Source organism: Panthera uncia, chromosome X (genome assembly GCF_023721935.1).
Source record: "Panthera uncia isolate 11264 chromosome X, Puncia_PCG_1.0, whole genome shotgun sequence".
NCBI lineage: Eukaryota > Metazoa > Chordata > Mammalia > Carnivora > Felidae > Panthera > Panthera uncia.
The window spans coordinates 26668643-26691415 of NC_064817.1; the positions used below are offsets into that span (position 1 = coordinate 26668643).

The 22773-nt window shown below is 37.2% G+C and overlaps 1 protein-coding gene across 1 annotated transcript in view; it reads right to left on the minus strand.

Moving 5' to 3' along the window:
• The window catches only part of DMD (dystrophin), a 1998908-nt gene that overhangs the window by 1185672 nt on the left and 790463 nt on the right, over window positions 1-22773 (minus strand). Inside the window, exons 34-37 of the mRNA XM_049644567.1 lie at window positions 20518-20688; window positions 7155-7334; window positions 6721-6849; window positions 5006-5176 (exon numbers count right to left, since the gene is read on the minus strand). Of these exons, the coding sequence (XP_049500524.1) occupies window positions 5006-5176; window positions 6721-6849; window positions 7155-7334; window positions 20518-20688 (651 nt within the window). The remainder of the gene's footprint in view (window positions 1-5005; window positions 5177-6720; window positions 6850-7154; window positions 7335-20517; window positions 20689-22773) is intronic.

The window sequence follows — 22773 nt, forward strand, 5'->3', positions numbered from 1 at the left end:
GACAATGTTACTTTGAAACTAAGTATTTTGATGCATATTTTTTTCTTGAAACTCACATGCAGACTTTTATACTCAGTGAGTCTTGAAACCTGAGTCACTTTTCAACTCACCATCTTTTTGGTCCTCACGTAATAATTTATGTCTAGGTTAGTTCTCAGCGTCTTTACACGAGTGGTTCTCAAACTGAGTCCCCAAATCATTAGCATCAGTGTCACCTAAAAACTTCTTAGACATGCAAATATTAGGGAATACTGAATCATAATCTCCATGGGAGGTGGGCAGGGGGGATAGACAGAAATCTGTGTTTTAACAATTCCTCCAAGTACACAAAGGTTTGAAAGTCACTGCTCTAGATTGTCACTTCCTTTGCCTTCCCACAGATATCCCTTTATTTGAGATACTCACTGTTTCTCACCTAGACTACTGTGATTCCCTACTTCCTGTAATTTATTCAGATGCATTCTCTTCACAACCACTGTTGCACTAATCTTTCAACAGGGCACGTAAAAAGAACCCATTAAGAACTCCTCACTGCCTTTTGAATTAAGCATAAACTATTAGTCTGTGTGTCATGATCTCTCCACGCTGTGTCTAATCATCCTTTACAGTGTTATCATCCACAACTAAGCTTCATGCTCCATGCTCTGCATTTTGTAAGTAAACTGAATGTACTGTCCACCGAACACTCCATACACTCTTGGGCTTTTTCATCGGTTTATCCTGAATTGTTACCTCCTCCATGTCGCTAGAATGGCTAAATTCACTTAGCATACACTCATTCTTGGACCAATATCCACAAACATGACTTGTTCCGTCATTAAACGGTAAGCTCCTTGAATCCATCACATCTTACCTAGCAATACAGGGACCACAGAACCAAACATCGTGATCTGAAATACTACAAGGTTGGTGAGAGATCAATCATATTGGTCCCTTTTCCCAACAGTTTCTTCATTAATCCCTTAAGATCTACCTCAACTATCATCTCTCCCAAAATGGGGACTCCCATCTCCAACTTGGCTTCTCCCAACATGGAGAGGGGCAGAGACGCCGTAAGGAAAAGGATTAAGGACTCAGTTTATTTCTGCCCTCTATGCATCTGTTTCCTGCCATCTTCTTTTCCTGATAATATCTTCCTCACCATCACCGTGCTAAGCCACCATGTTCAGATTCCCTAAAACAAAAAGAGATGTGACATGTTGTCTTTCCCCACTGATTCCATCAACTTTACTCATGGTTAGGAAGTTACCACTGATTTATTTTGATAATTCTGACCATCCCCAATAAAAGAGCCATTTTCTCAAAGTGATTTCAAACAGATTATGAGGATTAAGCTTTTTCAAAGCAATCAGATACTACTGATAAACCTCAAGGAAATGGGAAGAGGTATAATGTATTTTAAAGGTCCTATTTGGGACAAGCAGAATTTCCCAGCATTTCCTATAATGGTCCACTTGATAATATGTAAGGCTGGCCCTTACAATGGAAATAGCAAAGAAGTCTTCTTGATCTCAGCCCATTCCAGCAGTGACCCGAAAGAAAAGCAGCCATTTCTCCATTTCTTTTTCCCATCACTTTCTCTCTCAGCTCTCAAAATTTGGCTCTTCAAAGCTAACATATAATATGATGGAAATCATTATTGCTATTAATTATTTTTTCATTTTGCATCTATACGTGTTTTTTTTTTTTAATGCATGCTTTTCCGTATCCTAGGCCATTTGATATTTACCACAGTTGTGAGGTTAAAATAAGACAAATATCAGCTTACGACTTTTCTAGATAAAAACATGGCTCTGAGAGGTAAAGGGTCATATATATGATCACATCCCCAACAAGTTTTGTGGCCTGAAGGTAAGAATTTCTTCCTTGCACCATGCTGTTTCTCGTTAATGGCTAAAAGTTACCACTGCGGAGAGCTGCATCTGATGAGTTAAGTTCTCAATTAATCTAAACTGAGGACCTCAATGCTCACTCATCTCCAGATTTCGTAATTTCTTGTCATGAAAAATCACTGCAAGAGATACAAACTTCGTATTCTTCACCAAACAATGAACCCAGGGATTGTCAGCGAGTTTTCAGGATAAAATTTAGCTCTGTTCAACTGCCCTTTCTAGGTGACCTTTAAAAGAATCCTGAAGTTAGTTCTTCTACTGAGTCACTTTTCTACCCATATACATTTCCAACCTACTTTAATTAATTTTATCATTGTAGATTTTCTCCCAAGTTATTCTTCTAAGTGTAACTCAACCATAAGAAGGGCAATACTCCAACCCAATCTTACCTTGCATAAGCCCTACTGTACTAGGAGCTTAATTTTGAGATCAAAGGTCACCTCAGAGAATTCCAGCACTTCCAGAATCACCCTACTCCATAAGCAAACACGCATACAGGTCGTTATTTTAAATTCCTTATTGCATCAACAAAAGATCACTGGACTGTCAAATTTTAGAACTCTTCAGAGCTAATCTAACTAATTACCCCTCATGTTAACTAATCTGACCCAGAAATTTTACACCACGTTCTATGGACATAACTTGCACCACTTAAATCTTATCACAGGAAGGAGAAAGATACAAGGACAGAAATCCACCCATCCAGGAACTCTCCTGTTATCTAGTTTATACATTCTGTTCTAAATAATAACCCTTGGGGGCTGGGAGGGTGGGATGCTTTCTTTTTAAGAATTACTAATCTGGTTTAACTCCTTTATCTTACAAACACTAAAACGGAATTGCAGGGAAATCATATGTTCTGCCTAATGCTGACAAAGTTGGGCTGGGAATTCAGTCTTTCACGTCCAATGGTCTTAATATCATACTATGTGCCTGCTGGAATTACCTCACTAACTGAATATCTTCATAAGGATGTACGAGCGTTAAGCACATATGGTTGTAAAAACTATTTAAGCTTGTGTTTGTCAACCTATTTTTGACAAGTATTTTTTGTACCCTTGCATATTTCCACACTCACTAGCACAGTGCAATGAATGTATCAGCAAAATGTTAGATAAGCTCTACCTCCAAGTTTTGGTTTCAGCATGATGATAGGGCATAATTCTCTTTCAAAGCCCTGCATCCAGTCATCTTTATTAATGTAGAGAAAAAGGAGTACTTTGAAAAGTGACAATGTGATTCTCTTGTTAATTAATCTATCATCGAAAATACTGATTTAAAATCTCTTTTACGCTGTTCTTCAGGAAGGAGAAAAAAAAGAAGTGCATCAAGTGGCTCTCTTTATGGAAGTAAGTGACAAAGCTGTACAGAATATAGAATGAAAATTCACAAACTTCTCTTGGCCATGCTAAGTCTGTCAGCTTCTATCACGCAGGTCGAATTCTCATTTCTCAGCATCTACGAGTAACAATCTTGTGACATAACTTGTCTCAATCTGCTATTGAAAAGGTCAAGAAGATAATGCCATGTTTTCTCTTAAATATTCTGCAGCTTAGTGATATGTATAACAGGAAGAAAATAAAACCTAGTAACGAAGGATTAGCATCCATTTTTTAAGATGACTGAAAGAGCCTTTGGTTGTTTAGATATTACATACTCAGATGATAATCTCTACAGGTAAAACCAATTGTCTTAAGTATCAGAATACATTCTTCCAAAAACAATTATATGCTCTGAAAATAGAATTTCGGAGCCTTTTAGATATTTTCCAGGTGAGGACAGTTTCCATAAAATAGCACATAAATGAGTATCACTAACTAGTTAACTTAAACATTGCAAAGAAGCAGCAATGAATTAAGGTAAGCTAATACTTTTTTGCCTTGGGAAGGCGAGCTTTGGAGGGTAACTGTGTTTCATGCATGTAAAGTATTTGAAATTCATACCACGTTACCATATATTTTAGAGACTCTTTTAAATATGTACTAGCACATGTGGCAATGATACATTGGAATGCCTTAGAAAATGCAGCAATTGTAAATCATGCTATTATGGGTGTCCATATTTATCAAAACGATTTTCAAACATATTCTCCTATTGTTCCAGGAATCAGCACTTACCTGACATATCACATCATATCGTCTCACAAGTATTTCAAGAATGTTTTTCTCATTTAAGATTATTTATAGCAATTATCTGTATATGTAAATACACATATTTATTTTACATACATTTTTGTGTTTTAAAGCATATCATGTATATCGAAAAATGCGTCAAATGACCTCTTAGAAAATTTGGGGTAGTTCCTTGCAATTTGACACTCACCCAAAAGAGCTGGATTTCTATTTTTATATATTGTTGCAAGCAACCTATTAGATAAGATTTTCGTCTTCATTAAATGTTACACAAATATAAAGGATTATCATGCAAAATTCCATATCCCCTGGTTCTTCATTAAATAGAATCAATATAAACAGACATATAAAATTACAAAATTAGGTTATATAAGCTTTGCAATTATTTGTTTTTATGGCTCGAGCATGTTATTATAGCCTAGTGGATTTTGTCACAGTACGTATCGGCAATTAGCAAGAGCAAGTTAAATACACATACATACACACATGTGCACAACCAATAAAGAGAATACAAACACCCTAGATCATGCAGGAGATGTACAAGGCCCCATTTTTGATATGTGATCCATATTACACACAAGCAATATTATATTTGGCATAAGAAGTCAGCAGTGCTTTCCTTAGATGGATGTCTTTTGTGCTTTTGTTTGTCGTTGTTGGCCTGCAGCATGCTATTTGTTACTTTGCTGTAGGTTACCCCTGAAAGTACATATGTAAACCAGTACAGGATGCAGTTCTAGAATAGCTGTGGCATGTAAAGAAAAATGACAGAGAGAGGGAGACAGAGAGACTGGTGGGGGGGAGTGGGGAGAGATTGTTCTCCCATGGGATTCAGGGGTAAAATTTCCTTAAATACATTTTGGCCTTCATTTTCGTTTTGAAAACCTTGCCGTGGGGGTCGCCCGCCCCCTTCAGAGTACTGCGCAACCTTCGCAAGAGATCATTTATCACTAGTTTCCACCTTGGAGCAGATCTTCCTACCTTTCCAGTCTTAATTCTGTGAGAAATGGCTGCAAATCGATGGTTGAGCTCTGAGATTTTGGGCTCTACTACTTTCCTGCAGTGGTCGCCGCGGTTTGCCATCAGGTTTGCTGCTTGGTCTCGCGTGGAATCCACCTTTGGGCGCATGTCATTCATTTCAGCCTTTAAACGCTATATTCCGTGAGCAAGAGACAGGGCTTGAAGTTAGTAATTAAGTGGAAGTTGAGAGACAGCAAGAGAGCGAGAAAGAGAAGGAAAGAATGAGCACATGCAGAGGAGTTGAGAGGGAGGAACGAAGTCAACTTCCATAAAAGAGAGGAGTAGAGTGGGAAATGTGTGTGATCTCGGCAATATTGGCCACAGTCCTGGTCTAAGTGTGATCTATGTTTATGTAAAGTGTTTACTTAGTCTCAGGAGGCGCGAGGGATGTTTTCTTGGCTACCCTTTGTTGCCCGTGTCGACTGTAATATTTTTTCTTTAGTCTTATTTTATCTTCACTTGACTCAGTTACCTCGCTGTGGGGTAACCTTAACGTATGCTCGGGAAGAAAGGCAGCTGAGGAACAATTTTCTTTTCCTTCCTAGGTGTCATGGGGAAAAAATGGACTTTCCAACAGATAAGAATTCAGTGTCAAAGACAGAGGGACTGACGAAGGTTTTGCCTGGCTCGAGAGGTCAGAGAGACTCTAAGTGAAACAACTCAGCTCCCATTATTCCAAAGGCCTTGAAGGAAATGCCACCTCAAGATGGCAGTCCCTAGCTACACATCAAAGGACAAGAGAGAGCAAAGTAAGGTACACAAAGGAGAGTAATTTGTTTTGGGGATAGGCTGAAACATATCAACAGTTTTTCATTAAAAATGAATTGTAATCTTTGGAAAATAGGCACTTCATAAAAAAGAAATGAATGAATTGTACACACAGAGACTACAGTTTTTGGGTGCTCCTTAAGTAATAACCCACTAATTAAATACAATTTTTTTTCAGCAAAAAAGAATAAGGACTCATTAATTCAAATGGAATTTGTTAAATTTCAAGTCTTCCTATTTAAGATGTTATTGAAGAGAGATAATATAGCATCAACAAGAGAAATTCACACATTATACCTCTCATATCCTTTTATAGCCACCATCTTTAAAAAGTAAAAATTAAGTTGCCTTTGAGAAAGATGACTTAGGATGTCCTAATAATTGGTTCTACTACACAAAGAGAGAACACAAAGCCATGTTTACTTTACATATAGCGAAAAATAAAAAGCATCCAGTTTTATATAAGCTCAATATTGTTACTAATTACTAAGATTTGGATTGCATACGCAAAATGCCCAGATGATTGGATTTCAGGTTTTCCTCAGAGTGGGCTGTGGATGATACTGGAAAATGGATCCTTGTGTGAGATATAAGAACGTGAGATATTTACTACGACGAGTAAAATGGGCAGGAGTTGGCAACATGACACCAAAATAAATCCCGGCATCCCTTTGTCATCAGAGTTTAAATTGTGCGTAATGAGCTGAGAGGTGGATACGGAGATATCCAGATTACAAAAGTCTTCAAAGTTATTAACTCCCATTGGAATTAAGGAAGTAGGGAGGGAAGGAAAGTACAAAGGCAGAAAGGAAGGAAGGAAGATTTTTTTCACTCTTATTAAGAAGTCCTTGATGAGCGACATAATTGTGCAATTAGAAAATTACTTTTCATAATATTTTATTTGCTACCTTAAGTATGTCTTCTTTTTGCTGAGGTTTCTTTTTCTCAGATTCATCCAAAAGTGCATCAGCCTGAATGATCCAGTTTGTGATGTAATCCACATTCTGGTCAAAGTTTTCCATGTGTTTCTGGTATTCCTTAATGTTAAAGAGACATACCATGACATATTATTGATTAGACAATATTCTTCAAAGAGTTGTCCTACTTTCTACAATATTAAAAGACACAAAAAAGCAGTATCATTCAAAATACACTTAAATGTGGTCTCCATACAAAATACGGCACAGACATGGAAAGATATTAAAACAGAGTTGCAGATGTTGAATTAAGAGCCACCATTTTCGTGGAGCTGAGGAATTTACAGACACAAATATTATTATTCAAATCACATGTAATTTCCTTCTCACAATGCAGAGGGCTTGAAAATCCTCTGGCCTCTTACCAGCAAAAGGTTTAACCACTCTTCTGCTCGGGAAGTGACAGCTATCCAGTTACTATTCAGAAGACTCAGTTTATCTTCCACCAAGGCCTCCTTCTTGCCCAAAACCGTTTTCAAGGCCTCTCCAAGCTCTGTGACACTCTTTAGGTGAACCTTCTGTTTCTCAATCTCTTTCTGAGTAGCCTGTGAAAAGGACAGTACTTGAGCTTGGAGTAATATATTGTAGACTTAAGATTTAATGCTTTTGAAATGACCGTGTGTATGGTCACTATAATAAGATTTTTTAAGGACTTAAAGCTTCCATGTGTCTTTATGGGTGATGCAAATCACACCATAAATATTGGAGTTTCCTTATTGGGTATATATAAACATACAGGTATACATAAACACGATTAATTTCTATTTATTTATGATGATATATATTTAGCAGATAAACATACACATTGTCCACTGAAGCATATTTATATTTACTTACTTTGTAAGTATACTGAGTGAAGACAGGCCTTAGAAACCTTATCTACAAAGAAGCAACTGCTTTTAGAAAAGTCAGTAATTACTGCACTCTTACATTTCTACAGCAGAAATTGTCAGCATTTTGGTGCCACAAACCTATTTGGCAGTTCATTAAACTTAAGGACTCCTTCTCATAATAATATTTTTAAAACCAAATTTAAATCCATCGGATTTTAAGGAAAATGAGTTATACTGGAATACAATATACAAAATGTCTTTTCCCACCTGGTAAGACAGTAATGCCTCTTTTCTTTACTAACGTGTGTAACTAGAGTAATCGAGCACCAGATCTTTAGGATGATTTCAAAGTAGGCACGACCATAACTGGCATTTTGAAATACATGCAATGACTAGAATGTGATATAAAATGATCTGCTCTCTCTACTGGTGGCCAAGTCGTAGAGACTGCTGAGATTGCTGAGGTCTGTTGCTCGCATTCATAACTGAAAAAAAATGCTAACTTTCAATTAGAGGTCTATGAAAATGAAGAGGTAATATTAAAATCCCTGAAGAGAGCACTGCTGCTTTCTAAGTCTTAATTTACAAAACGTGAAAACAAGCACATCTAATATGAGAAATCATGTAGAAAGTTGCTAGAAAAACTGATCCTAGTATAAATGTTTACTGTCGGCTCCACCTCCAGCCCTTTTCTTGTGATCTATCATGGCTGACCAGGTGACCAACTTGCACCTCCCTGCCTCTGCCCTGGTCCCTAACTGCCCACATACGGTCATTGGATATTCACTAGGGAGTAAGGCAGAGCAGATATTCTCAAGAAGTTTAACTAAAACATACAGGGACTGCGATAACACACCAGCTTAGAAGTCATTTAGAAATGAAACTGACGTCTTCACCACAGGAAACCTAAGTCATGGTAGGACAAAATCGCTTTGGAGCAGCAATAGAAAGAGGAAGGAGCCCACCTGCGAAGAGGCAAATGAAACCTACACACAGAGAGTAAGAGAGGTGGTCCACGTAATCAAGAGAGAGGGTCTCTATGAGGCCAGCTTATAGCCCATTTCTAACTCCTTGATGGTCTCAATGTCTCTTTTCTATCTTAATAATAGAAAAGTCTGAATAGTTGCTGTGGCTGGCTTTCTTTCACACCACCCGGTCCCACTGCACTCAAAACCGCTATGTATACACGTCTTGTTTTTGCTTTTCACATAACATAAATAGGGGGAAATAAATGAGGCAAAAAGATTGTAGAAAGCAATTTGTGTACAAAAGACATGGTTTCTCCTATTCTAAGATATTCTTGAGTATTTGTGTTTTTCTTTTCCAATATAAAAATATCTGAAATTGTTATGGGCAGTAATTTATGGGAAGTAATTATGGGCAAATGCACTCAGGGGCTATCACGTAGAGGCTTCCCTGTAATGCAGGTGTCCTCTGTACTATGTGAGTTAGCTTAGCAGCACAGAAGGAATTCCTTCATGCATCAATCATAAATGTTACTGAGCTCCTACTAAAAACATAACTGTTGTAGCAATGGCATAGGTGATTCTACTTAATATCTTTATGGAAATTATGAGAAATACTTCCTGTGCAGGACAAATATCCCCTCTGGAGTTTGACGTGGGAGTGGTCATGGGCTACATTTCAGCCCTTTCATTCCTTTCCTCTGCAACCTTGTGTATTACAGAACCTTTACAACCTTCCGTGGTGGCCACTGTTCCAGGCACTGTGAATAAGATGACAGAGAAAGTCCCTTGCTTATACAATTTAGACTCTAGATGTGTTTGTCAAAGATATGGAAAGATATGCAAATGAACATTGCTTACTTCCTGCATTCGCTCCAGACTAGTGGCTTGTCACTAGAGTTGACTGATTCACAAAGGTAACGCCTCACAAAGTTGAATCTTATTTTGTATTTGGATTGTTAATTATATCTTAAATTGTCCTCAAGATGACACAATGTTTTGGCTTTGATGTAAAAAGTTGTTGTGCACACAGACATCTGTCTCTTCTATGCCAGGCAATGCAATTAAAGGCAATGTGAATTTCCAAACCTCAGAAGGGCTGAAGTTTTGCATTTAGGAAATATTGTTGCCCATAGTTCATGGATCACAACCAACTATTATGGGTTAAACATCTGCCAAAATTCTACAGCTAATTTTCAAGACAGAATGTTTAATGTCCAGGGATATTTCATTCAGCTAATGAAAAGAATAAAACAGGAAATGTAGACAGTTTCCAGTGTCACTCTAGCTTCCTCAATATTATAAGATAGGATTCAGAGAAATTGAAGTTATCTCCATCACGAACATGAGATTGAAGAAAGCAGTGATCATCATAATGGTTCATAACTGCTTATGTCCAAAAGTGACTGATGAGAAAATTTACACTCTTACCATAAAAAAAAAAAAAAAAGCGTTAAACCGTTACACGTGGTATTCAAGAACGAATTGGTATTAAGTCATTTATATAAATAGTATTTTTCATTAGGAAAAAATATTGTGCTCATTTAATAGATTTTTAACTTTTCCCTACAACAGTTTTTTTTTTTTTTTTTTACAATAGCTTCGGTGTATAAAATAGATTTATTTTAAGTTAAAAGTATGCTAAGCAAAATAAGTCAGAGAAAGACAAATATATGATTTCACTCATATGTGGAATGTAAGAAACACAACAGATGAACGGAGAGGAAGGAAAGGAAAAATAAGCTAACAACACAGAGGGAGGCAAACCATAAGAGACTCTTAAATAAAGAACACAAACTGAGGGCTGCTGGAGCGGAGGTGAGTGGGGGGATGGGCTGAATGGGTGATGGACATTAAGGAGGGCCCTGGCTGGGATGAGCACTGTTTGTTACATGGGAGTGATGAATTACTGGGCTCTGCTCCCCAAACCATTACTACACTGTATATTAACTAACTTGAATTTAAATTAAAACAATTAAAAGTATGATTTTAACATAATATGATCTTAGACTTCAAATAAACATACCCATCTTGCTCTCTGAAGATCTCAATTTCAATTAGTAAATTTGGTTTTGGTGTTTAATATCCACTCTGTACTGTGCCAATCACTGCCAGAGATTAGAAAGGAGCTAGTCTTTGCATACCTTGCTTTAATTTTACCCACAGTGTAGCTGCAGAGTAAAGCTAAAATGCAATAAAATAATTTGATATTGTACTAGAAAGCACATAATTTGTTGACAAGTAGTAGTCATGGCTGGGATGAGCTTGAATGGCTTTAAAGGAGAGGTGATACTTGAAACTCAAATTCACCATAAAGGACTGCATGGTTTGGACCGACTACGGACAAAGTGCAACATGATGAAAAAAATATGACGGTCAGAATCAAAAGCCACCGAAAGGAAAATATGGGGTACTTATAAGAAACTAAAAACATACATTTTATGATATTAAGGAACCAACCATCCTCCCATTTCTAATAGCTTCCCATATCACAAGAATGTCTATATTTGCTATTTTATTAAGAAGTGAACTACTAGATTGAACTCCAGCTACTGTTTCAGCCATTCTCTCTATGCCCTTATTCATGCCTCTCTAAGGGATGAAGTTATTTACGGGGTTGGTGAGTTGGGGAGAAAAGAGTTGAATAAACACGATACTTCCTTCTCTTAAAAGGCATCCAATCCTCAACACACATCACTTCTCTGGCTGTCTTGTTGGGTGAGATATGGAGAGGGTTCTGAAGGGTAAACCCTTCAGAATAAACAAGTTCAAATTCAGTGACTAGAGTGACTAAGTTGTAACTCAACTTTTAGGGTTTTTTTTTTTTTCAATCATGAAAGCTTTTAAGGTTGATTTTAAGGCTGAGTACATAGCAAAATTATGCACATTCAGTTTTATTTTGACCTATATGACATGGCCTTAAGCCCAATTTTGGGAGTTTCAAGAGCAGCTTAATGTGAAATATACACTGGGCACTTGGGGTTTTTAACGACACAGGAAAAATATCAGCTCGGAGTAGAACTTGGTTTAAATATAAACTGCCATAAAGTCTAACATATTTTTATTGTCCATATGTTTAATTCGTAACATTTAATAGCTCCCAAATAGTCAAAATATTAAACACTAACTTCCATGATTTCAAAGAAACAAATCTGTTGTCTACTTCTTCCTAGCCATAGCAATTTTCAAATGCTACTCCAACTTACTGATAATACCAAAGGGGTGGCATAGGATACTTTCTCCTAATGAAGATACCCATGTGTTCATGTGAAGGATGGCCAATACATTCTGATTCATTCCTCTTATCTCTAAGTTAACTCACTCGAGTCTAATTTAAAATGGCATGAGGTTTCAGGATTCAGCCAGCAGCTTATCAACTCACTTCACTGATGGGTTAGCAGGATGGGAAAACTTGTCCCCTTGGTCTCTGACGATCACACCGTCACATGAAGGAAACATTTCTGTTAATTTTATATAAAGGTAAAATGGTAAAAACTGTACAATTAATTATCTGGCCCCATAGAAACACCTGCACACCTATTTTCTGACTGGGGCTGAGAAACATAGCCCACTTGGGCTTGATCTCACATGGTCTGCTGGCTTCCACAAGTTTTCTTGGAATTTCCCATTGACTTACAGTCTTTGGCTAAGTTCTCTGATTTCCTATCGTTCCTTCTCCCCAGCCCTAGCCTTTTTCGTCTCTAAGGGTCCCCTGTCCCATAGATTCTATCTTCATTCAGCCCCACATTCAGTAAAAAACGTGCCATAATACTATTTCCATATACCTTTCTCCTTTTACTAAGATGGTACTAGATTCTTCATTTTAGCTCTTTGTTAATCCCTTATGTAAGTTGCCTCTAATATGGATGAAGCATTAACTGAAGCACCCAAAACGTATTTTAAAAGGTTCCCCTCCCCAAGTGGGTTCTGCATTTTAGTCAGTCTACAGAAGTATTAGACTATTTCATCAGGAATGGGAGAGAGATCTTTCACCTTTTGGTACAAAATGTATTTATGGGAATAAAATTTAAAAATTACATTACTGCAATTCTAAAATGCACTTTGTCACATATTAAGATTTCTAAAATTGACATGACACTTACAATTTGTATTTATGTTTAAGGTGGTGGTGTTTCTTTTGAGCCACAGCAGCTGTAATTAAATCAATGGTGCATCATACAATCTAATATCTTCAATGTGATAAAATACGTTACTAATTGTCTTCTCAGGTCCCTACATTACTCTGCCGTGGCTAGAGCTTTAGGACATATTTTATTATTAGGCTAATGTGACGGAATAATATACTGATAAATTCAGAAAGAACATAAAACATTAAATGGTGGATTTTATGGCAATGTGTATTGACTTTTTATTAATAATGTATTGTCTATTAAAGAAGAATTTCATGAAAGCAAAATGTGCAGAACAGAAATTATAGCTATAACTATAATGACAGTGAATAGTGACTCCAATGGCATTTAACAGATGTTCTATTTTCTAAGTAACAGCTGCTTGATGCATTCATTGTACCAAGTTAATGGTCTGCTAGTGTTATTTCACTTCACAGATAAATTACTATGCCCGCTTTAAAAAAAAGATATGTAATTTTTCATGGGAATGATAGTGTAACAGACTTTAGAAATAAGTAATAGTTCTCATGCTTTTATAGCTAAAAGGAGTGATGAGTTGAGGCAATTATCCAGATAATCTAGGACCAGAGGCCAGATCTCTTTAAACTACGAAAGGTGATTGTCTAAAAAAAAAAAAAAAAGTACAGGGCATGGTTGACTGAACTGAATGTAGATCTCGTTACGACCACTTATATTGCATTATCTAGTGGTTCGCAAACTTTGTTGAATTACTAGGCACACTGGCCACATTCAGGTCAATTACATCATAATCTCTAGGGGTGGGCTCCAGGCACTGATCGTCTTTTAAATTTTCCCAGGTGATTTCAGTGTGTAGCCAATGCTGAGAAGCAAGGGGAAAACAAAATGATACAGTTTGTCACAAGATTTTACTGGGTGATTGTCATTAAAATTGTAGGACTGAAAGGACAGCAGAAAGATAACCGAGTCAACTTATCACTTTCTTCCGAATGCTGAATATAAAAATCTGTCCCTGAAATCAACGTGAAAATCACAATGATTTGTTACATGAGTGGCTATTTAGGCATCAATTATTTTGCATTATTTAACACCCTGAATTGAATTCAACATTTGTGTATATGTGTGATTCTTTCAGTCAACTCTGGGTATCCCAACACTACTTTACTTTTAGTAAAACCTAACGGTCAACTGATGAAAAATGGTAGATATGTACGATCCCCAAAGCGGATAGATCTAAAGTATTATAGAACCAAAATTATTTTTCCACGGAATTATATTTGATCATTGTAATTTTTACACAATACTGTGACTATTAAAAGGGCTCTAATGTAGCTGAATTATTTAAGTGGCTTTGAATTTTTGACTACTGAAACTAAATTTGGAATGCATGAAATCTGCTACTGGTTAAATCAGAAAATCATATAGATTAAATTTTGCTGAAGCTTATATTTTCCAAACATAATGATATCATCTGAGATATAAATTTCTATTTAATCACATAACTATCTGCTTTCTACAGTTATATTTTTGTGCTCAATTCACTTGCTAAATAATTGTAGCCATATGGGATGTTGAGAATTGATTTACTTATATCTAACTAATCAAACTGATTTTAAGACATTAACAAATGATATTTCAAATCCGCACTTAGCCTTTGTGTGTGTCAATGTATGTCAATTGGTTTCCATACAACACCCAGTGCTCATCCCAACAGGTCCCCTCCTCAATACCCATCACCCACCCCCCAACGACCCTCAAAATATCAGTGTGAACGATAAATACCTTTTTGGGTCACTTTGGTTAGGTTACCTTAAAATTACTAGAAAATATGACTTCTAACAATAATTACAGTGGGGGCACCTGGGTGGCTCAGTCAGTTAAGCGACTGACTTTGGCTCAGGTCATGATCTCACGGTTCGTGAGTTCGAGCCCCGAGTCGGGCCCAGTGTGGACATGCTCAGAGCCTGGAGCCTGCTTCGGATTCTGTGTCTCCCTCTCTCTCTGCCCTCCCCGCTCTCGTGCTCTGTCTCTTTCTGTCTCTCAAAAATAAGTAAATGTTAAAAAATAATTTAAAAAGTAAGTAGTGTGGAAAAAACCTACTGAAATCGGAGACAACACTGTACTGCCAGTACTTCTATCTTCTCATCTATAAAGTGGGAGCATTTGATCAGATGATGCTCATATTTCCATTTGTTCTAAAAGTTATCACAATGTTAAAAGCACATCAGCATTTTTCTCTTCTCTCACAGTGCTTTGTCATTATGTTTTAATTTTCATCTCTTCAATTGCCATTGATTTTATTGAACAGATATTCACCGAGTATACCCTATGTGTCATATATCATGTTACGTGAATGGGAAACACCAGTGAACAAAATGCACATTTCCACCTGTTCTCTCAGCAAGTGAAATTGTTAGTGTCCACGTAGCAGTCCAAGGAAGTAGAAACTGTCACGGCAGCTCAGGAATCCTGTGTCGTGCTAGCAGACTCCCCAGCTGCTGGTAATCACTTCTAGTTTGCCTTACCATTTCCTTCCACTCTTTCCGTTTCTACTCTATAGACATCAGTGTTTGTGATCTCAACCTGGCACTCTCTCTCAACAGAGATTAGAAAGGTAGGAAGGGGCAGGCTGCCTGGGTGGCTCGGTCCATTAAGCACCCGACTTTGGCTCACGTCACGATCTCATGGCTCGTGAGTTCGACCCCCACGTTGGGCTCCGGGCTGACAGCTCAGAGCATGGAGCCTGCTTCGGAGTCTGTGTCTCCTTCTCTGTCCTCCCCTGCTCGTGGTGTGTTTCTGTCTCTCTTCTCTCTTTCCCAAAAATAAATAAAAACCAAAAAAAAAAAAAAAAGTATGAACGGAGAATAGGTCTGATCATGAGATGGTCACCGACGTTACTGTTACAGTCCCCTAAGGCATCTCTGTTCTCCAGACCATGCGGCTAGGAATGATCCCCCCTTTCAAAATATTAATATTAATTTCTCTCTCTTTATCACCACTCTAATAGAGGTAGACAGTTTGAATTTAAAAATACAGGGAAAGGGCGACTGAGCTTTGGAAAGTTCAAATTAGCATTAACAGTGTAACTTTTCAATTCCCATTATTAAACTTTTATCTCATTTCTGTTATTATTTTAAAATGTCTGCTTCCTGTTATTTGAATTTAAACTGAGAGTTGACAGCACAGTTTTCCTCATTCTTTCTCTCCTCGAGACTGGAAAATTTGATCTGGGATACCTCAGATATTCTCAGGTTTATAGTCTTTTCCCAAGTACGTGCTACTTTTAAAGACCTGCAAATGTGTCATATAGCACTATCTTTAGGAAGACCTATGTGTTCTAACGTCTATGGCTTTGAACATGTGACAAAAGGATTGTGAGCAGGAGTGAAACTAAAATGAGAGAATCTATTTTCGATTGTTCACTTTAACGACATCATCGGCCTGTCAAAATGATCTTGCGGTGCCAAACTCCGGATACTTGTTCAGGAAGAAGACACGGAAAGTCCGGAATCAGGCTCATGGCATTGTTTCTGCATTGAAGCACGCTGATAGAAAAATGGCTACACAAACCTTTTTATTAGGTTTTTTTATAAGAATATTAATAAAGGTGCTATCTCATACATGACTCTAATTTTTCTTCCGTAGCTAAACTTTAGGAAAAAAGCTCTCACTAGTAAATTAAAAATATTTTAATGATAGTTTTAGTAATTTGAACACTTTTGAAACTCATAAATAAGTTTCCTTCCATAAGTATTGTACACTTAAAAAATGTTAAGTGGCTAGATCGCATGTTAAGTGTTCTTAGTACAATAAATAAAAAAAAAGTCTGTTTACTTCTTATTTTGCCCAATGGGAAGCTTGGTGCCAAATTTTGAGGCTTTACCCTCCTCTGCCTATTACACTATCCATGGAATATTGTGGGCATATTTCTGTGCAACGTTTCCATCATTTTCCTTCTCTAGTTTTCCCTTTCTTTAGTTTTCTAATTTATTTGTGCTTGACCAGGTGAATCATGTGTATCTCTTTGAGCCATCCTAAATATTTTTTTTTTCTGGAACGAGATATATAATAAATAAGTATAATTAGAATAGAGTAGAAGTAACACTCAAAAGATTTAATAGTAGGCAATATATTTGAAAGTATGTTCTGTTTGAATAAACTGAAGGTCAAATAAATGCTTCACTAGTAACTAAATTTGATACATAAGAATGTTTTTATATAGGCATTCGAATATTTATATAGATAAATAAATATAATGTTCTTAGATCAACAGAACTGAAAGAAATTCAGTAGAAATAAATGAAACAGTTTAAAAATAAATTGACTCTACATATTAAAATTTTCTCCAAGTCAAAAATACTTGGAATGATAGGCAAATACATTCAATGTATTGCATTGAAATGAATACTCAATTTCTTTTCAAAAAAAATCTGACATTTACCCTTTGAAATTGCAGACAAGACTAACAGTTTGAGTCAAGTTCTCCACCTACCAAGAAAGCATGGGAAATAAGAATGTACTAGGGGATCACGGGGTTTTGTGTATGAGATTGTTTTCATTTTAAAAAATGATCATCAGTGTGGCTGCTTTAGATGTGTAGGTCACATGCTTTTATTATATGGTTGTGACTTTTGCAAAAGCTGTAGGCACCTTCCAGATGAGTTTATTAAACAAAGTATGTAATCTGGATCCAAATGTGCATACTTTCATTTGACCACTAAGGGGTCTTAGAGCATATCATTAGCAGCTTAGTGTTTCAAAATATCCAGAGAGAGTGATAAATTACCACAAAAGAAAAGAAATGCCAGTTTGCTATACTTTTTTCCTATTGGATCTCAAGTTAGTATTACTCCTTGGTTTCATGGAAAGTAATTTCCAGATGGACTCAATAACTTGACACATCTCCAGACCCTTCAAGCCTTCTAATATGACAAGGATAATCTAGAAACTTTTGCCAAGCTAATTATATAATAGTATGTTTTTTTTTTTTTTTTTTTACTGATTTTATGGTGAAGCTAATGCAAACATCTCCTTAGGTGATGTACTCAGTGACCTTACAGAGACCGTGGAATTCAGAGTTCTTGTGTGGCACACTTCCATAGTTTCATCTCAGTCACTTGTAAATTGTAGTCAGAATTTTTTAAATCCCTTCCATTTCTAACTCTATTCCTTTGTGTACCATTATAGTAGCATTCCAAATTATATTGATAAAGCTACCCCATTGTTAGGAGCTGAAATGTGTCCTCTGGACATTCATATGATGAAGCCCTAACCCCAAGACTTTCGAATGTGACCAAATTGGGAGACAGAAAGGTTAGAGAGGCAATTAAGTAAAATAATGTCACTAGGGTGGGTCTTAATCCAATATGGCCGGTGTCCTTAGAAGAAGAGATATTTGGACCCAGGGATGTACAAAGGGAAGATCATACGAAGACATGAGAAGATAGCTATTTATGAGCCAAGGAGAGAGGCCTCCAAACGAACCAAAACCCTGCCACCACCTTGACCTCAGACTTCCAGCCTCCAAAACAGTGACAAAATAAATTTCTGCTGTTTAAGCCACCCATTTGTGGTACTTTCTTACAGGAGACTTAGCAAACCAATATACCCATTACAATGGGGATATGAACACTTGAAGATATTGTCCAGAATTGTAAGGGGAGGGTAAGTGAGAATAAAGTCTGGATTATTTTCAGGAATCCTCTACATACGCTACCACTTTGCCCTTGCATGTTTTACTGTATTTCATACTCTAGTAGATCATAAGCATTTTCTGGGCCTTGTTTTGTTTGTGTATGAGTACTTATGGTAGAAAGTGCCATCGACAGGGCATGGGTTTTTATAATGAGAAACAGATGATGCAGGTCTCCCGCCGCCTATATCTTATGATAAAAAGTGCAGGGCTGATACTGCTGGGGCCCAAACTGCTATGTGTCCCCCAGAACGTATTCTCTTTTTTCACAAACAAACTCTACTCATCATTCAAGCAGGACACAATGGCCACCCAGTTAGGAACTATCTTTTGCCATCCTCCCTGGAAGCTAAATATGAGCAGGTGACTAACATCTGGCAAATAAAAATATGGGCAAAATGATGCATGGGGCTTTTATAACAGAGCTTTAAGAGGGAGCTGGCTTCCCTCCACTTCCTTTTTTCCCTTCCTTTTATGGGCTGGGAGTGAAGTGTGGTGGTGAGCGAGTTATACCATGAGAATACAAATACCCAGAAGACTGCAGAACAATGAAATGGAAGCCACCTACCTTAGGAGAATTTCCTGGAACAAAACTACTTCCCCTATCCAGAACTATCTACCTTACATGAGACAGAAACAAACCTCTAACTTTTGGGAGCCATGCCATTTTTCACTTATTTCTTAGAGCCACCCAGCCTGCATCTAAGTATATGATTGCCATTGGCTCGAACTAAAGTATCACACAAAAATATAATACTTGTGTGGGTAATAAGGGAAAAAAATAAGGCCACTGTAATTTTTTCCTTGTCCCCTGTGAACTTGCTACTGTAATCATCTCACAACATATATGATCCTGACCTAATAAATGCAACTCAATATCTCCACCAATAAATCTATTCTGAGTGGGAAGAAAAAGAAATCGTTCCCTACTCTTTACTTGAAAACTATTTATGTAACAACATTTTATCGATACTTGTCCCCTGAATTTACATAAAAGAAAATCAGTCTTCGGTTTTGGTCTTATTGTAGGATTGTAAGTTTTTTACTTAATGCAATTACAATTTCCCAAGTTTGGATAATCCAAATAGCCTGCTGAATCAAAAATAAAGCACAGATTTCTTGAACATCTCACTGATACAGCAAGTGTTTGTTAATTAAAAAAAAATCAAGGGGGTAGAGTGTGCTGTGATTTTTTTTTTCTAAATGCCTAATGGCTCAGGAAAGTTTAAGATGAAAACACATTATTGATATTGACTGTTTCCTTTATATCAACAGCTTTTCAAGTAATCCGCTAATGAATCAACTGAAACAAAAATGAAGCTATGACTACCTTGACCTTAAATTTTAGGGGGCAGTAATGTCTGACTAGCTGTCAAGAGAAACAGCAAGTATGTACCAGCTGAAGATTAAAGGAAACCCTGTGCCCTCTGGTGATGGAAATCATAGCAGCTGCACAGACCCCTCGAGACTTTGTTTTTAATTGCGACATCAGCAGTCTGCTGATCTTTCAAGACCTGTCCAGCCCAACTGTCCGCAGCCTGTGCCTCCTTGCTCTCATCATGGTTGTGGAGTTCCTCTAAGCAATCTTAGGCAAGCTAGGGAACAGAGAATCTCCGCTCAGGATTCACTTTCTGACAAATGATGCATGTATTTTTAAGGACTGATTCATAACCTACCTAATTCTAAACAAGCTCTGGGGAGATTCTGGCTACAGCTGCCCACCGGTTTTATCATGATTCAGAAATACAGAGTTAAACTACTGATGAAATTTTAAGGAAAGGACAAGTGAAGCAAGATAATATTTGTAATTCAACTACTGTTGCACATTAATAGTGTCTTGCAAATTCACATTGCTGTGTGTTTCTTTGTGTGTTAAAAATAACCTTCAGGGGCGCCTGGATGGCGCAGTCGGTTAAGCGTCCGACTTCAGCCAGGTCACGATCTCGCGGTCCGTGAGTTCGAGCCCCGCGTCAGGCTCTGGGCTGATGGCTCGGAGCCTGGAGCCTGTTTCCGATTCTGTGTCTCCCTCTCTCTCTGCCCCTCCCCCGTTCATGCTCTGTCTCTCTCTGTCCCAAAAATAAATAAAAAACCGTTGAAATAAAAATAACCTTCAGTGATACAGGCTTTACCTTTCCCCAGGCAACTTCAGAATCCAAATTACTAGGCATTCCTTCAACTGCTGATCTCTTCGTCAATTCCATATCTGTAGCTGCCAGCCATTCTGTCAGGGCATTCATTTCCTTTCGCATCTTACGGGACAATTTCAAGCATTTTTCCAACTGTTGCTTTCTTTCCGTCACCTGACAAGAATGATAATAAAATGTAACTTGGTTTACTTTTTCAATTTAGGTTTAGTTATACTCATGTAATAGGAACTTTAATAGTTTTGTCATTTAAAAATACCCTTTTTCTTACTTTTCAAAAATAATATTTTAGAAAAACCAGATATTCTATTAATGGTGAATAGACACAGTCTGGGGAAGATGAGATCCTTTCTCCAAAAGACTCTGTCCTATATCAGGTAGGAAAAAAAAATCTAGAATCATTTTCTTCAATATAAATAAAAATAATTTATGGTCAAATTTTTTAAATATATTGAATGATGTAAGTCAAACTAAAGATATAACACACTGCTTTTAAAAAATCTTCAATCACCTACCAAATGGATGGCAAAGTTTACAATCCTCTGTAGACAAATGAGGTTTGCTAGTAAGGAATCAAAATGGAGAAAGAAACAATATGGCTTCTCTCAGGCAGTAAAATTATTTCTATAATGCTTAAAATGGTCAATTGTATTGTCATCGTATCTATAAAGTGCCTTACTTTTCCAGAAAAACAACACAAAGAGTAAGTCACTTCCCCCTTAAATATTTTTTGCCATCCAAGGGGGGTAAACGATTTAATTCCGAAACAAAATTTTTATCCCTATTAACAAAGAAAATCATAACCTGATTTTGTGTCCCAGTTTTCAATGTTTAGGACTAAACCCCGCCCCCCAAAATCAAATTCTTCCACATTCTCACACGGAGAATGAACAAATGCGTACCATTCCACAACCTCTCCAGATATGCCTACAATCTGTAAGTGTTTAGGGTTGGTGGGTTGACCAAAAAGCCCAGAATCTCTTCTTGATCTGTTGATCAATCCATCTATCTATACACAAACACACACACATATGCACAACCAACACATATGAATACATAATAATCCGGCCGTAAGCATGAAAAATGCCAAAGTGACGATACCTTTAAAGAATCCAAAATGCTACAATCAAAATAAACACACTGAAACTTTGATATGGATTCCAAACACTCAACAAAATGTTTTAGTTTCTTTAGCAGAGGTGTATGCACATTAAAAAAAAAAAAAAATGTTTAGTTGCTGAGGCTGCAAATTCAATTTTTTTTTCTTTTACAGATTTCCCCCTTCAGGGAAGTAAAAGCATCTGCCCCTTGGACTGTGAGGATTTTATTTCTGTGTGGGAGAAAAAAAATATACCTTACAGTGTGTTTCTGTGCATAGTTGTTTTTTTTTTTCTATGCACTAGTGGTAGAAAAGGAATCCTAGATTCGATATTTCAAAGAAATTCTATCTTCCCAGAGCTAATGCATTATTGATTTTTATTTATTCTATTTTGTTTATATCCAGCTAAATAGGTTTTAATAAAACAGGAGACACTGCCATCTTAAGGAAAATTGAGTTTTACACTTTTGTGCGTACGTGTGTGGAAAAGGGATACATTTAAAAGAGTGCCACCTGCAGTAGAATGCCTCAGCAGTCGTTCCCTGGATAAATGTAAGTGAGGCTGATAGGAGCACTGACGACGTGAGCATGAGTATTTGAGGTTGATTGGCCTATTGCTATTTAAGTATATTTCCATAAAAATCAAAGCACAGAGAAGCTACACAAGCAAGTCCAAAATTTCTATTCACTGAACAATGAAGCTAAGTTGATGATAATAAACAGATAAAAATATATTCTGGAAGAAAAGTGCTGTGGACTGAATTGCATCCTCTCCACTCTGAATTAAGACACTGCAGCCCAAAACCCCACTGTGACTGCATTTGGATATAGGATCTTTAAGAAGTAATAAAGGTTAAAAGAGATCATAATGGTAAGACCCTAATCTGATATGACTGTGGTCTTACTAGAAGAGGAAGAAAGATCTCTCTTTCCTCCCACTCCCTATTCTCCCATCCTTCTACTCCCTCTCCTCACTTCTCCGCCTTGAGAGGTCACAATAAGGATGTGGCTTATGCAAACCAGGAAGAGTGTCTTCCTAAGCTGGCACCTTGATCTTGGACTCCCCAGCCTCCACGATTGTGAACAAATAAGTGTCCAAGCCACCTGATCTATGGTATTTTGTTATGGCAGCCTGAGCTAAC